This window comes from Grammomys surdaster, unplaced genomic scaffold, assembly GCF_004785775.1.
Source record: "Grammomys surdaster isolate TR1022 unplaced genomic scaffold, NIH_TR_1.0 126398, whole genome shotgun sequence".
Classification (NCBI taxonomy): Eukaryota; Metazoa; Chordata; class Mammalia; order Rodentia; family Muridae; genus Grammomys; species Grammomys surdaster.
In genome coordinates this window covers 1703177-1717941 of record NW_021621192.1, presented here as the reverse complement: position 1 = coordinate 1717941, position 14765 = coordinate 1703177, and the positions used below count along the sequence as shown (strand labels likewise).

The 14765-nt window shown below is 40.8% G+C and overlaps 1 protein-coding gene across 1 annotated transcript; it reads right to left on the bottom strand.

Moving 5' to 3' along the window:
• Positions 1–424: 424 nt before the first annotated feature.
• Positions 425–3356, bottom strand: LOC114614662 (ferritin, lower subunit-like). Its single transcript, XM_028760296.1, has 4 exons — positions 3261–3356; positions 2713–2862; positions 1722–1841; positions 425–601 (listed from the first exon to the last, which is right to left on the bottom strand). The coding sequence occupies exons 1-4, from the start codon at positions 3354–3356 to the stop codon at positions 425–427; spliced, it is 543 nt and encodes a 180-aa protein (XP_028616129.1).
• Between the last annotated feature and the right edge of the window lie 11409 nt (positions 3357–14765).

Sequence of the window (14765 nt, the reverse complement as noted above, 5' to 3'; positions counted from 1 at the left end):
AGGGCTCAGATATTAAGGGCACTCACTGGATGCTCTCCTAGAGGACCTGGGCTTGATTTTCAGCACCCACAGGGTAGCTAGCAATGCAGGTAAAACACTCATCTACATAAGATAAAAATAAAGTTTTACCGTATAATTTCTACACAATCGCTGGTATTTGAATTCTCCTAATCTTGATTGTCACAGAATGTTCGAGAACTGTAAGTGACAAATTTAATGTACTTGGTACACCCTCAGGATACTTTTACCAGTCGCACATCTGTCCCTTCTCATGTATTAAACTCTTAAGCACATGTATGATGCAAAACAGATTTATTATTATTTTTTATCCAAACAATGAACATTAGGAAAATGGAAAAGAAAGGAGTCTTCAGCAATCGGAGGTGGTGGAGGCTCTTAAATCACTTTATAAATGATGAACTTTTTAATCTCTATCATGCTGCCTCTTCAGCTTCCGAGGTCTTACTACAGCTGATGAGGTAGAAGTTTCTTCAGTCTGGGCGTTCTCCCTTTCAATTCTTTGCTCATAAGCAAGTTGACTTTTCATATAATCTTCATTCTTTTTTTGTTTTCGGAGGACCAATTTTAGAAGTTTTAAGAGCTAAAACAACAGGAAAGGACATTCATTAAGGACGGTATCTGAAACATGAGGTGATATGCCCAAATTGTAGTCCAAAGCACTACAGATACACAGAATCTCAAATTCTGCCCAAACCCACCAAATCACTCCCTGAGTACTGAGAAGGACAGGAGGGCCAGGAATGCAGATCAAAGATATTCAAAACCTCTGGGTGAATGCAGGCACTCAGCATGCCTGGATACTTCATCAGGGGGGTAGTTTTCTTACAGAAATATACGCTTCTCAAACCCCTTAACTTGAAATCACATGAAGACTTTGACTAGATTTCCAGAGTTCATTTTCAAAGACTTAGATGTTCAGGCCTAAAACTCCACTATTTCTACATCTTTAGAGTCCCTCAGTGAGTTTATGGTCTAACTTTTGTGCTAAGGAGAACTTTTGTGCTAAGGTGGTTTCTTCTTTTTGGGTTCCTGAGATGCTCTGGGCTTGGGGAGTGAGTTCTACATTGCAGAGGAGAGTTCATCAATAGCCAGGAAGATTTCATCAAGACTATAGTATAAGTAACATCTCAAATGGTACCTCCCAGCTGGCAGTAGCATTCTCTGGAACTTAGTCCAAAGGCAAATTGGAGACCTATGCAAAGCATATCAAACAAGACACACTGTGAGTGTCTTGCCAGATTTTTGGTAGTAAGCTCTCCAAATGTTTCGGGAGATGGATGAGCTTAGGCATTCAGAACGAAGTTTGCAAGCTGACACCAGACCATCATTTTGTATAATTGTCCAGGGCACATTACCTCTGAGAAGTCTATCCCATAACGTGTTACAATCTTAATAGGGATTATGAAGCTCTCTAACCTCTCATGCCCCAGTCACTCGTCACTCTTAGCAGTACGTTTCTGCCCTTCCTTGTGGATAAACACATAACGTGAGTGCTTTTTCCGTGAAGTGATCTACACTCCTGATGAAATACCCCAGCATGCTCTAAGTGAGTGGGTGCCTGTATTCACCTAGAGGTTTTGAATGCTCTTGATCAATTCTTTTGGCCTCTCAATCTGCATATTGTACTTCTACCTGCCCATTCCATAGAAAAATCGCTAGGAAAAAAAAAGTGACACCTTGAGACTCAATTAATTGCTTACATCTGATTCATGATCCGCAGCAGCCTTTAGATCTAGCAGGATGCTGGTTAATGTTCTTTCCATCGTCTGGGCCAATAGTATGGCTTTTACAGGTGTGGTTATTTCCTCCAAGTCAACCTCCTGTTGGGGAGGAACAGACTTGTTAATTTTCTTCCGCAGAACAGTAATACATTCTGCGTTACACATAATGATGAGATTTGCACAGTCCCAAGTTGGTGCTTTGGAGTCAGCTGTATCTGCGTGGCTCACTTCCACACACTGATTTAATTGCGGGGGTATGTAAAGTGGGCTTCGGATCATATATTTTACCTTCAGAGATAATTTTTAATGTGCTACAGATCAAGGACGTGGAGGGTAAATGGCCAAAGTATATATTCAATCATTCCACTAGCTTTGGGATTCTATGGGATAGCACCATTTTTCTCAAATTCAGATATTTATTTTTATAAAGCTTTGGCTACAAGCAACAGCAACATTTTAGGTAACTGGACAGGTAATGTCCTCGAGTTTCAAACCATTTGTTTTGCATGTCTTCCCTGAGAAAGAAGGCAGAATAAGACACTGACAAGACAGATAATAGATAACCTGAATCTGTGGGTAAATTAGTGACAGGAAAGAGGGTGTTAATGAGTCTGTAAAAATGCTGTTTCTTAGTCTGTATGATATCTGGATCAAGTTAGGATGGCATGAAGAATTTGGTAACATACAACTCTAAAAAACAGATAACTTGGTTATGGACTGCGGTTGGTGAATTTGCATTTTTTAGGATCCTCAGGTGGAGCTAGTGCCGCCCTTGGCATTGTTAGTTCATTGAGAAAAACTCAACAGCATTCAGTGACTAAGTTTTACCCCAAAGGTACACATGCTTACTCTTGAGCTTAGTTACAAAGAAGGCCATCTAACAACATGAATAAACAAAGAAGATGTCAGCCAATTGTTTCCTAGACTAGACAAGGTCCTGCAGAGATGATCACAGCAAAATTATAGTTACCTCATATGTTGGAGGGCAGATCTTGTTGTTACGTTTCCATAGACGTTCTAGGAATTCACCTGCAAGTTCCCTCCTACTATCAGACAGGTTTTCAAAGTATGAGACAAAAGAAGGTTTTTCCTCATCAGTGTCGGTGATGAAACTGTAGGCCTAGGATAGAGGTGAGAATATGAGAACACTGGGGGCGAGGGAAGATTAGTTTTGTTACTTTACTAACACTTTCAGTCATTAATTGTTAAATTCAGGACAGAGGCACAGTGAAAGTTTCATTAATCCCAACATGTCTACATTTAAAACAAAACCACATATTGGTATGAACCCACTTATTCTGCCTCCCTCTGCAGTTTATTTGGGGGTACCCACTGAAAATGTCTTTCTCTTTCTTATAACCCATGATTAGAGTTCTAAATCAACAGACCTCAAAACATCAACATTTGCCTAATATAGATTGCCGACGTAGCTACAAACATTTCTACAGGCTATCAAATCCAGTGTCACCCAGATGAGAGCAGAATCCCCCACATAGCAGCTTAAGAGTCCATACTAACCATTGCTAAATATACATGGGAGGTATGCAGGTGGTAAGCCACAACTTTGTTCAAAGCCTCTGTGCATTCTTCAGAGAAGGTATTCAAGGAAAACATTGCAGCATTAGGAGAATTCAACCGTAAAACGAGCCTCTCACTGTTGTAGAGTGCTTCTTAAATCTGATATGTCAGCCCTCTTCTAGCAACAAGGTGAATTTTCTTCCAGCTGTGACTAATAGTAACTAGCCGACCAATAAAGACACCGTTTCTCAATGAAAGAATGACTCCAGTCAAAGGATACCAGAAAGAGATGTCTGTCGGAGGAACTTTTCTTTCTAACTACCTTCATGTTCAGGGTTCGTGCTCATATTTCTAAACATGATTAGAGAAGGCTGTACGCTGGGATAGTGGAGTAGTGTCATTCATTGCCTTCACTCACTCCTCTCCTTTAAACCTATGATAGCAGCATGCTGGCTGATCTCTATTTGGACTTAAATCATATCTGGATGAATACAAATGGAAATAGCATGTGTCCGAAAGTCCATCTCTGTGAGGCGGTCAGGGGCTTAGTAGCCTCCAGAGGGAGGCAGAGTCATGTTAAGTGAAAGAACTACACTTTCAGGGCTGAGTTTCACATGCAAGATCATCTTAAGGAAGGAATGATTACAAAAATGTTACTTCATTTGTCTCTTTTGATCCCTGATTCAACACTGCCCTTGTTCCAGTTGAATTTATGCTTCCATTTTAGAAAGGAGAGGTGGTTTAAGACAGTGCCTCTCACACCATAGTTTGCATAGGAATCACCTGAGACTTTGGTTCAAATGCAAAACTCTGATTGGTGGAGCCTGACACACTGCATTTGTAACCTGCTGCTGTCAATGCAGGGACACACCTTGAGAGAAAAGGTTATAAGAACATTCTTGAAAAGCATCTAATAAAGTTCTGTAAGGTAGAACTTACACTGCTGGTGATCTTTGAGGAAAGAGAGAAAAGGGAACATTCCCCAGCAGCTATTGTGCTGCTCTGACATGTCCGGACTGTCAAGATCTCCATGGTAGAGTCCTTAGGAAGCAGAAGTGCTAAGATATTTGAGGATACTGGACTCTGAAGGTCAAAGCAAGCCATGGGGAAAGAACACAGTCACCGTGAAGATTGTCCACTGGTTTTGCTCCCAGCTCAGTAGAATAAGACTCCAATTCATTCTCCCCCAGATCATGACACTTATCAAAAGATCAGAGTACTGTGCAAAGAATAGGGACTAGTGATAAAAAAAGGTGTGGTTTATCACCCTCAATATGATACAATTTATATGAGAATGAATCCACAAGCTGTAGATTTTATAGGAAGATTTCATGAACACTTGGACATTTCTACATGATCCCACAGATACTTCCACACAAACATTTAATGATTCTATCATTCCTTTTGTAAAAAAAAAGCTGAGTATGTGTATCTATATTCATATATACTACATATATGTATATGCATTCATATGTATGAATACTAGCTCTATCCCATGGATAGACATTACTAAAAAGCACTGTTAATATTGATTGCACTTTAACCATTTTGAAAGAGCTTCAGTGATTTTTCCTATTTTTTCTTTCTATATTTTTACAGCTTTTATAATCATTTTTCTATTATAAAGGAACATAACAGAACTGTTCTAAAGAATTATTCCAATATCATTCCCTAATAGATGTTAATAAACACATTTATGACATATTCTTTTACTAATTGGAAATGGAAAGTATGATTATTATAAAATACTCCAACATTACAGACATATAAGGTAGAAATTGAAGTCCTTCTGCAAGCACTTTGGCTATAATATATAAATATGTAATATATAATATATAATCATATTTGAAAATATTATTTCCTCCAAACTATTATTATATTTTGGGATTGGCCTTTAGATTAGCATGTGAGATCAATTTTGTTGTCTAATATTCTTGTATCTTCATCGCTGGTATATGTTGAAAAGAAAACGAAGAAGGTTTTGTATGTGTCTGTGTGTGTGTTCTATAACTCCTTTTAAATTTTTAAAAACTTAATCCAAGTTCTTGTGTTTTGAGTGTTACTTTATCTTGTCATCTCTAACGAAGAAACAAGGGGCACTTTCCACATTTAGTTCAACTGGGAAGTCCTTATCATTAAGAATAACTTTCGGGGCTGGAGAGATGACTCATCGGTTAAGAGCACTGGCTGCTCTTCTAGAGCACATGGTGGCTCACGACCATCTGTAATGGGATCCGATGCCCTCTTCTGGTGTGTCTGATGACAGCTGCAGTATACACATATACATAAAATAAATAAATCTTTAGAAAAAAAAAGAATAACTTTTTAGAGCAGTCATTCTTATTGTGTTCTCTGTGGACAAATGTGCTTCATTACTTTATAAACTTCATGAGGAAAGGAGACTTGGCGTTAGTTCTTCCTGCTTCCTAGACCACTTTATAGACTGCCTGGCCTTTCATAGCCATTTAGTGAGTTAAACTCACCTGAATACACTGCTAAAGGACATCAAAGGCATAAAGTCGGTCACCAAAGAAGAAACAGCCAGAAGAGTCTGACTTCCTGTGACTCCTTTTTTGTAATTGCTCTATTTATAGTTATTAATACACATATCACAGACGTTCACAGTATCAATGCTTTGTTGTTGGCGTGCTAGACAGAAGCGTTATTTTAAAGGTCTTTTTTTTTTTTTTGGTTTGTTTTTTTGAGACAGGGTCTCTCTGTGTAGCCCTGGCTGTCCTGGAACTCACTCTGTAGACCAGGCTGGCCTCAAACTCTCGAACTCAGCAATCCACCTGCCTCTGCCTCCCAAGTGCTGGGATTAAAGGCGTGTGCCACCACCGCCCGGCTTAAAGATCTTTTTAAAATATGTTGACTTTCTGTTTCTCTTCCACACTCACTTTTGAATTGATCTGATGAGGTCCTCAAAGTCTATAATGTCAATGCAAGGAAAAAAAAACATACAGAAAGAAAAAGTAAAATAGTAGTTTATAGTCCTTCCACTTTTTCATGGGTTCATGGGATGGAACTTAAGTCACCAGGTTTGAGTGGCCAGTGTCTTTCTCACTGAGCCATTGCTAGCTTATAGTTTGGGTTTTTTTTTTTTTTTTTTTTTGATACCTCTGTGCTGATTTCCACAGGACATGAGTTTCCCTTTTTCTGATTTTTTTTTTTGGCAACACCTTTTAGAAATATTATAAATGGATCCAGATACTGTCTCTCTGTGGTTTTGATGTATGTTGATCAGTTTTTATACTTGTCGTTTTAAGGAGACATATATTCACACCACCCATTTATTTTAAAATCTGATTTTTCAACTCTTGCTTTTGAGATTTTTATTTCCTTTTTTATATTCTGATTTTATATAGCCCTTTTTGAATAGTTTGCAAACTTCGTGCTTCTTCTGCTGTCTTTGCACTGGACTGGTCATTTCCTCTTCTATAGAGCAGAAGCCATTGGATTTGATGTGGTCTCTTTTATCTAATTTTGTTGGCCGTATTTTGAAATCGTATTTAAAACAGCGTCTCTCACACCGGTGTTTACAGTGCTTTCCCTCAGTTGCCCTTTCGTAGCGTCATGTTCTGTATTTAGATCTTTGATTTATGGTTCACAGATTGGGACTCTAGAGGAAAGGTGGAATGTATGGTTTGAGTTTGAAATGTGCCCTGCAGGAAAATGTGGTTGTACACTTGGTCCCCAGGTGGTGGTGGCACTGCTTTCTGAAGTTGTGGAATGTTTTTGAAATGAGTCCTGGTGACAGATATAGAGCCATGGAGGTGGAGCTTGGAGGCAGTAGGCCATTTCTACATGTGGCCTAAGCTCCTTGCTGTTGATCTGCTGAGATGTGACAAGCTGGACAGTAAGTGACCACTGCTGTGGGCACAGTTGCTGTAGTAGCCATGGCTTCCCTGCTACTGTGGACTACACCCACTGAGACACAATTACTTCTAGGTGCATAGCTCAGGCAGTGGACTTACTCAATATTCATGAGGGTTTTGTCTCCCAACAAAACAAAACAAACAAAAATGAATTAAGTATGTGTAAATTCTTCTCCTTTTCAAAATGGAAAAATAATGAACAAAATATAAAATTTGATAATTAATAAATAATAAATTAGAATAATACATATTTGAGATTAATTCCATAAACTTTCAAGTATGCCTATATTTTTTTCCCCAAATCAATCCCTACAGTCTGGAACTTTCTTACATTCAAGGAAAAGCATATGAAATTACGTTTTTAAAAATGAACAGTCTAGTGATTGAATAAAAGATCACTGACTATATATAACCTTAATGTATTCTTAGGCAAGTACAAATCACCCTTATTATAGGTCAGTGGAATACAAGACATTGCTACTTCACATTACAATGAACACACTTGCAAATCTTTAACTATTTCATAGAGAAGAAGATGACTAGGAGATAGTATGCATTAGTATTTAAAACTGTAACCTTTTCCAGAGATTTAATCACAGAACCGACAACTTGTCTCTATAGTAACTATACCTGCACTGTCATTTGAGGAAGCCCGTGTGGTCCACCTAAGTGTGCATCCAAGTAAAGAAATATGAATAATAGCACCCATGGAAAAGTGACCTAATCATGTCCCAAGAGAAAGGAAATTATGATCTTACTAATGAGACTGTAGTGTCCGTATTATTAGCACTGTCACTGGTAAATATTTACTACAATCAGATTAGACATCATTGCAAGAAATTTTTATTTTCTATTTTATATGCATATACACACATGTACACACACACACACACACACACACACACACACACACACTACCACCACTGTTATTATCATTACCACCAAAAATAAAAGAAAATAAAACAAACCCTCAAGCCCACGCTTCTGTGTTGATCTCTGGCACGGATAATCCTTTCTGAGATTGCTTTCCCCGGACTGCTACAATTCCTTCTCTGCTGAGCAGCTAGTCTGTAGTGTTGGATGAGAAAAGACATGGCTGTCTCTGTTTAGACAAGTCTGTGTTTGGTTTGATACTAGCTTAGTTAGACCCAAACTCTAGGGAATAAAACAAAATCAAACCCCCAAAACAATAGAAGCAAAGTAGCCAGGGACATCCTGTGATGGAAAGAAGGCTGCACAGGATTGGTACAGGTGTTAGAAGGATGGTAGCTGATTCATGTGAGTGTCATCGGCATGAGCTGACATGCTGGCTGGATACAACAGGAATGTGATGTTAAAGAAACTTAGTAGTGAAGAGAAATATTTCATCTTTATCCCCCCTTCCTATCTCCCTTTTGCCCTGGGCCCCACTCGCTCCGGTCCAAAGGTTTTTTATTTAGATCTCATTACAGATGGTTGTAAGCCACCATGTGGTTGCTGGGATTTGAACTCATGATCTCTGAACCATCTCACCAGCCCCAAAGAGAAATATCTTAAGATGTTCTTTAGGTGTTTGTCTTTCCCTGTTCCTCCACCATTCTTCTTTTTTTTTTTTTTTAAATTTTTTATTTATTTATTTATTTATTTATTGTATTGATGAGTACACTGTAGCTGTCTTCAGACACACCAGAAGAGGGCATCCAATCTCATTACGGATGGTTGTGAGCCACCATGTGGTTGCTGGGATTTGAACTCAGGACCTCTGGAAGAGCAGTCAGTGCTCTTAACCGCTGAGCCATCTCTCCAGCCCATCCACCATTCTTCTAATAAATCTAAATTAATAGGTGACATTTTATAGTTAACTAAGTTTTCTCCTTATTTTTCTTAGGTTTATAACCAGCTACCGCATTCCTACTGCCTTGATATTCCTGCTTGACATATATAAAATGAATATCTTTTCTTAAACCACAAGGCAAAAAGACTTCTCTTCTCTTCTCTTCTCTTCTCTTCTCTTCTCTTCTCTTCTCTTCTCTTCTCTTCTCTTCTCTTCTCTTCTCTTCTCTTCTCTCTTTTTCCCTCCCTCCCTCTCTCCCTCCCTCCCTTCTTCCTTCCTCCCTCCCTCCCTCCCTTCTTCCTTCCTTCCTTCCTTCCTTCCTTTCTTTCTTTCTTTCTTTCTTTCTTTCTTTCTTTCTTTCTTTCTTTCTTTCTTCATTCACTTTACATCCCAATACCAGTGCCCCCTCTTCTCCCAGTACCCCCTCACACAGTTCTCTCCCCATTTCTTCCTCTCTTTCTCCTTTGAGAAGGGAGAGCCCCCCTCTAGGTTTCACCACCCCCTAACTTTCTCTCACATTAAGCACATCCTCTCTTGCTGAGGCCAGACAAGACAGACCGTTTAGGGGTGCAGGATTCACAGGCAGGCAGGCAGGCAGGCAACAGGCTCAGGGACAGCCATGGCTCCAGTTGTTGGGGACCTGCATGAAGACCAAGCTACACATATGCTACAAACTTGTATGGGGACTAGGTCCAGCCTGTGCTCACTCTATGGTTGGGATTCAGTCTCTGGGAACCCCCAAGGGTCCATGTTAGTTGACTCTCTTGGTGTGACCCGTGCAATTGTCTCGCCAGCAAGATGCACGCGGACACCAGGATCCTTCCACAGCAAACCTTTATTGTTAATGAAAGGAGGAAGACCCCAGCCCCGAAAAGGCACTGCTTATATACCCTTGGAGCGGCGTGTTCATTTCTGATTGGCTGCTTACTCGTTACCCGCCAAAATGCCCCGGGATGGGCTGTGACTTGGCACGCTTTTACCTCATGCACATGCGCAGTTTACTTGTTTACTTGGAGGAGCACCGGATGCCAGCGCCATCTTGTAATGGCGAATGCTGTCAGCACAAGCCTCGGCTTTCCACATCTTGGTCTTCCTGTGGAGTCCTGTCCTCTTCGAGTCCCTCAATCCTTCCCCCAACTCTTCCATATGACTCACTCAGCAGCTCAATTTAATGATTGGCAGTGGGTCACCGTATCTCTTTCCATTGGCTGCTTGGTGGCACAAGACTCCCTTCTTTAAGCTGTTTCGTCAGGCATTTTATCACTGTGATGAGATAAGAAACCAAGACAGAAATCTGGAACTCATTGTGGAATGGTTGCGGCGATAAACCTGGCCATGTAGCCCAGAGGTCTTTGGAACTGGTTTGCTGTAGGAATCTGGAAGAATTGGAAGAGTGCTAGAATGCGATAAGCGCAGCTTAATGGTCCATTCTGTGTGGTTTTGGAAGACTGAGAGAGATGCAGGCAGTGGAGATGCTGACATGTGATTTTAGGTTAAGACAAGGATGCTATGGAGAACCGGACTGGTGACTATTTGCTTTATGGTCTGGTAAAGAATCCAGTTGCATTCTGCTTGTGTCTTTATAATTTGAGTGAGGCCAAGTTTAGAAGCATGGGGATAATTTGTAAGATGGGAGAAATGTCAAGACAGGGTAGCATTCAGGCTGTGTCACCATTACCTCCTGCTGTTCTCATCCTGATGCACATCGATACAGAACAACAAACAGCAGGAAAATAGGAAGAGTGAAGTCTGGTACAGAAAGGCTGAGTTTAAAGATACAGATAGGGTTAGTATGAAAATAGCTCTAATCTGTCATTGTTAACACTGTTAGCATCATTGAAGATGCTATTCCTACTCCTCTGTCCTGGGACAATACTAAGATGCTCTGAAGGTAAGACTACCCATCAAAGCCCCAGGGTTGTAAAATATGAAAATTCATTTGAAATGAGACAGAGCAAACTGAATCACATGAGGAAATGCTTTTTTCAGGCATGTAATGGGCACTGAAACCCTTGAGCTGGTAGTAGAACTTTGCCTGGTAGTATGGTTTTACAGGCATGAAATATTAGGATAGCTGTGTCAAGGTTCCGGAAGGCTTCTGCAGCTAAGCGTGTCTGCAGTGAGGTCCCAAGAGGCGACTGCATGAAACTATGAAGGTAAAGCTTAAGGGGATGTAGATACCACAGGATGTTTGAGATGAAAAAACTGACTTCTGACAAGACAAACCTGGGTTGCAGTGTGCAGTCAGCCTGGGAGTGAGGCTGTGTGTGCTGTGTTAGAGATGGAAGTGTGGGCTTCCTAAGCCCTGTGGATTCCAGAGATGTCAGATGTGGCATTATATGACTTAATATTTTCGGGTCTAGTTTTGATCCAACCTTTCCTTGCTATGTCCCCATTCCTCCATTTTGGGATAGGCCTATTTATTCAGTGCTATTATAAGAATGTTACATTGTAACACTATTACATTGTAAGACCTTCTAAACATTTTATTTCACAGAGGCTCACAGTTAAGAGAGTGGCTGGAGTCTCAGAAGAGACTATGAGCTTTTTTTTTTGTTTTTTTTTAATCACAAAATCTACCCATTAAAAATGAAGCTAGAGATCTCGTTATTCATCAACACTCATATTTCACAAGTATGCTCTATCCAGTCCGCTAAATTGCATTACATTCACTAAAAGTTCATAATTCGCTGGTTTAAAAAAAAAAAAAACCTTTATTGATTCTTTGTGAACTTTTGTTATTTTTATTTATTCACTGTTTTGGTGGGGAGGTTGCAAGGGTGGAGGGCAGATATTAAGGGATGGAGATGACGGGCATTGGGGTGCACAACGAGACTTTGGACTTTTAAAGAGCATCGTGGCTGCTTGGCATTGTTGCGACATTTGAAATTGGAATGAGTCCATTCTCTTATGAGGTGATCATGAGCTGGTGGGGGCTGGGGGAGGGGGCTGGTGGGGGCTGGGGTAGGGGGCATTTTGGTTTACAATTATTGTGCTTAGGTATTAAAAGCTAACAAGGAGCAGAATTGTGGTAGTTAATCTTATTGGTCGACTGGAAATGATTTAGATCAGCGCTTCTCAACCTGTGGGTCACGACCCCCACAGGGATCGCATACCAGTTATTCTGCACATCGGATATTTTTATATTTAATTCATAACAGTAGCAAAATTATAATGTTGATATAGCAAGAAAATAATTTTATAATTCGGGGTTACTACAACATGAGGAACTGCATTAAAGGGTCGCAGTGTTAGAAAGGTTGAGAATCACTGATTTAGGTCAACATCAGAAGCTAAGCTTGGAGCATGTCTGTGAGGTGTTTTGGTTCTCAGTTGGTGGCATGGTATGGAAGGTTTATGAAGTGTAACCTTGCCAGAGGATGTGTGTCCCTGGGCTATGGGAATATATAGCTTCACCCTACTTTTAGCTCATCGTTCTGCTTTGTGCTCGTGATTGGGATGCATTCTCTTAACTTCCTGCTCCAGCAACCAAGCCTTCTGCTTGGTGCCACGTCTCCCCACCGTGATGGACTCTATCCCTCTGGAGCCGTAAGTGCAAACAAACTCTTCCCTCTATAAGTCATTTGGAAGCCTTCGGTCATGGGGTCACGGCAACAGAAGAGTAACTGATACAGAGCGTCAGTGCTAGTTCTTACAGAATGCGCAACCCCTTTGGGGAGCAGGATGTACCTATCCATGCTAGGGGATGGACAAAGGCAGGCTCCATGCAACCTATCACCCATTCTATGGTGTCCCGAGACCCAGATCCATTCACGTTCTGTGTAACTGCTGTTCCCCCTGGCATCTTGCAGCTGGCTTTCTAAGCCACCTGTCTAAAAAGGAAGGGCCATTTGTTACTCCACAAACTAACCTGTCACTAAAGGAACTATCATCACTCCCATTTCCAAAGACTCTTCTTCAGGAACAGACTGGTTCTCGAGGCAGATACACACTGACTCAGTGTAGACGGGTGGGTTCCCAGAGATAAGTGAGTGTAAGGTCCTTTGATTTTCACGTGGACAAGCTCAGACAGAGTATTCTGAGTGGCTCTGTGACAAGTTTCCAGGATGAATTGAGTGTAGAAAGGGCTTCTTCACTAAAAGTGTGCTTGCTGATTGCACTGACTGGCATCCAAGAAGCCTTTCTCCACAGTGCTGAATTCTGTGCAGGGGGCCTGCTCGTGTGGAGTCACCTTTCTGTCTCATCTTTGTTCTACTGCCCAGGACAGCTGACTTCTCTTGGGTATTACAACGTTTATTATTAACGGAGCATCAGGTGACTTCTGGGTAACTCTGAAATCTGCCCTGTGGTGTCCTCTACTTTGCTTGTCATCAACTTATTGGTCCCATTCCTCAAAATGTCCTGAAAATTTATTTTGATCTCTTTCTTTACCATGAGTTAAAATAATAATCTTCAATTTTATTTTTATAACCATGAATAGAGCTCTTCTGTGTTATCCAAATACCCTCTATAGAGAGGAAGATTTAGTTTAATCATGACTTTCAGGATTCCATTGATTCTAAAGATTTAAAGGAGTGATTCATATCACCTAGTGTTTAAGTATGACAAACAGCAGAGACACTTCCAATCAGAAACTCCCAATGACAAAGCTAGCTCATGCATATGTTCATCACATTTTTATTTTATTTTATTTTATTTTATTTTATTTTATTTTATTTTATTTTATTTTATTTTATTTTATTTATTTTTGGGTTTTTTGAGACAGGGTTTCTCTGTGTAGCCCTGGCTGTCCTGGAACTCACTATGTAGACGAGGCTGGCCTCCAACTCAGAAATCTGCCTGCCTCTGCCTCCCAAGTGCTGAGACTAAAGGTGTGTGCCACCACTGCCTGGGTGGCATAAACATCTCAAGAGGAGAAATATTAATGCTGTCTCGAAGTTTTAGTCCTTGATAGCTCTGGAGTCCTTGATGACTCTGACTCAGGCACAGTGGAGCTACTGAGTTTATGGGATTGGGAAAGTAGGATTACGGCTGTTCCTATCACAGTGGATCATAAAGCACAGAGTGACAGGAAGCAGGGACCAGGTGTCATCTTCAAAGACTGATTCCCAATGGTGTGCTTACACTTTTAAGCCAGGTTTCATAGAAGATTTTCACTCTCTGAAAGAAAACGGCAATGTCAGCGAGGGAGCATTTAAAGTCGAAGCCCGTGGAGGATTCTTCAGACTTAAAGTATACCATTCTATCTCTGACCTCCAAACACAAAGTTCATTCAGCTCAGTTTCAAGTCCTCATGATCGTAACTGTTCCTACATTGTTCAAAGTCCAGAGTCTCTCGACTTTGAGACTTGAGGCAGTCTCTTAGTTGTGATTCTGTATAAAATACAAACAGAAAAACAAAAGCTTCTAAAGTACAATGGCACCGAGGAAATATTCCCATTCAGGTGGGAGAAATGGGAACACAGAAACAAGGGATGCGAACAATGCCAACCAAAGGCCACCAGGGAGATCATTATTTTCTGTAACTCCATGTTCAGTACTGGGGCCTATGGTGTCGTGATCTGAGCTCCGATGGGCTTGGCAACCCATGTCTGTGGCTTTCCTGTTTGTAGCCAGTATGGCCACTCTGCGGATCTCGCTCTACAGTGGAATGAGTAGTTACCAATAACGGCTTCATATCCTAAGGGCTACGATATCTTGAGATGCCCTCTTCCAAGTTAATGAGCCCATTACTTCTGAATGTAGCATCACTCAGGCTGTCAGGACATCAGCAAAACGCTGACCCATTCATTGCCAGACGGTAACAGGACTAGCTAGTTTCTGGCCCTATTCATCCCAATAGAGAGCTTACCTGGT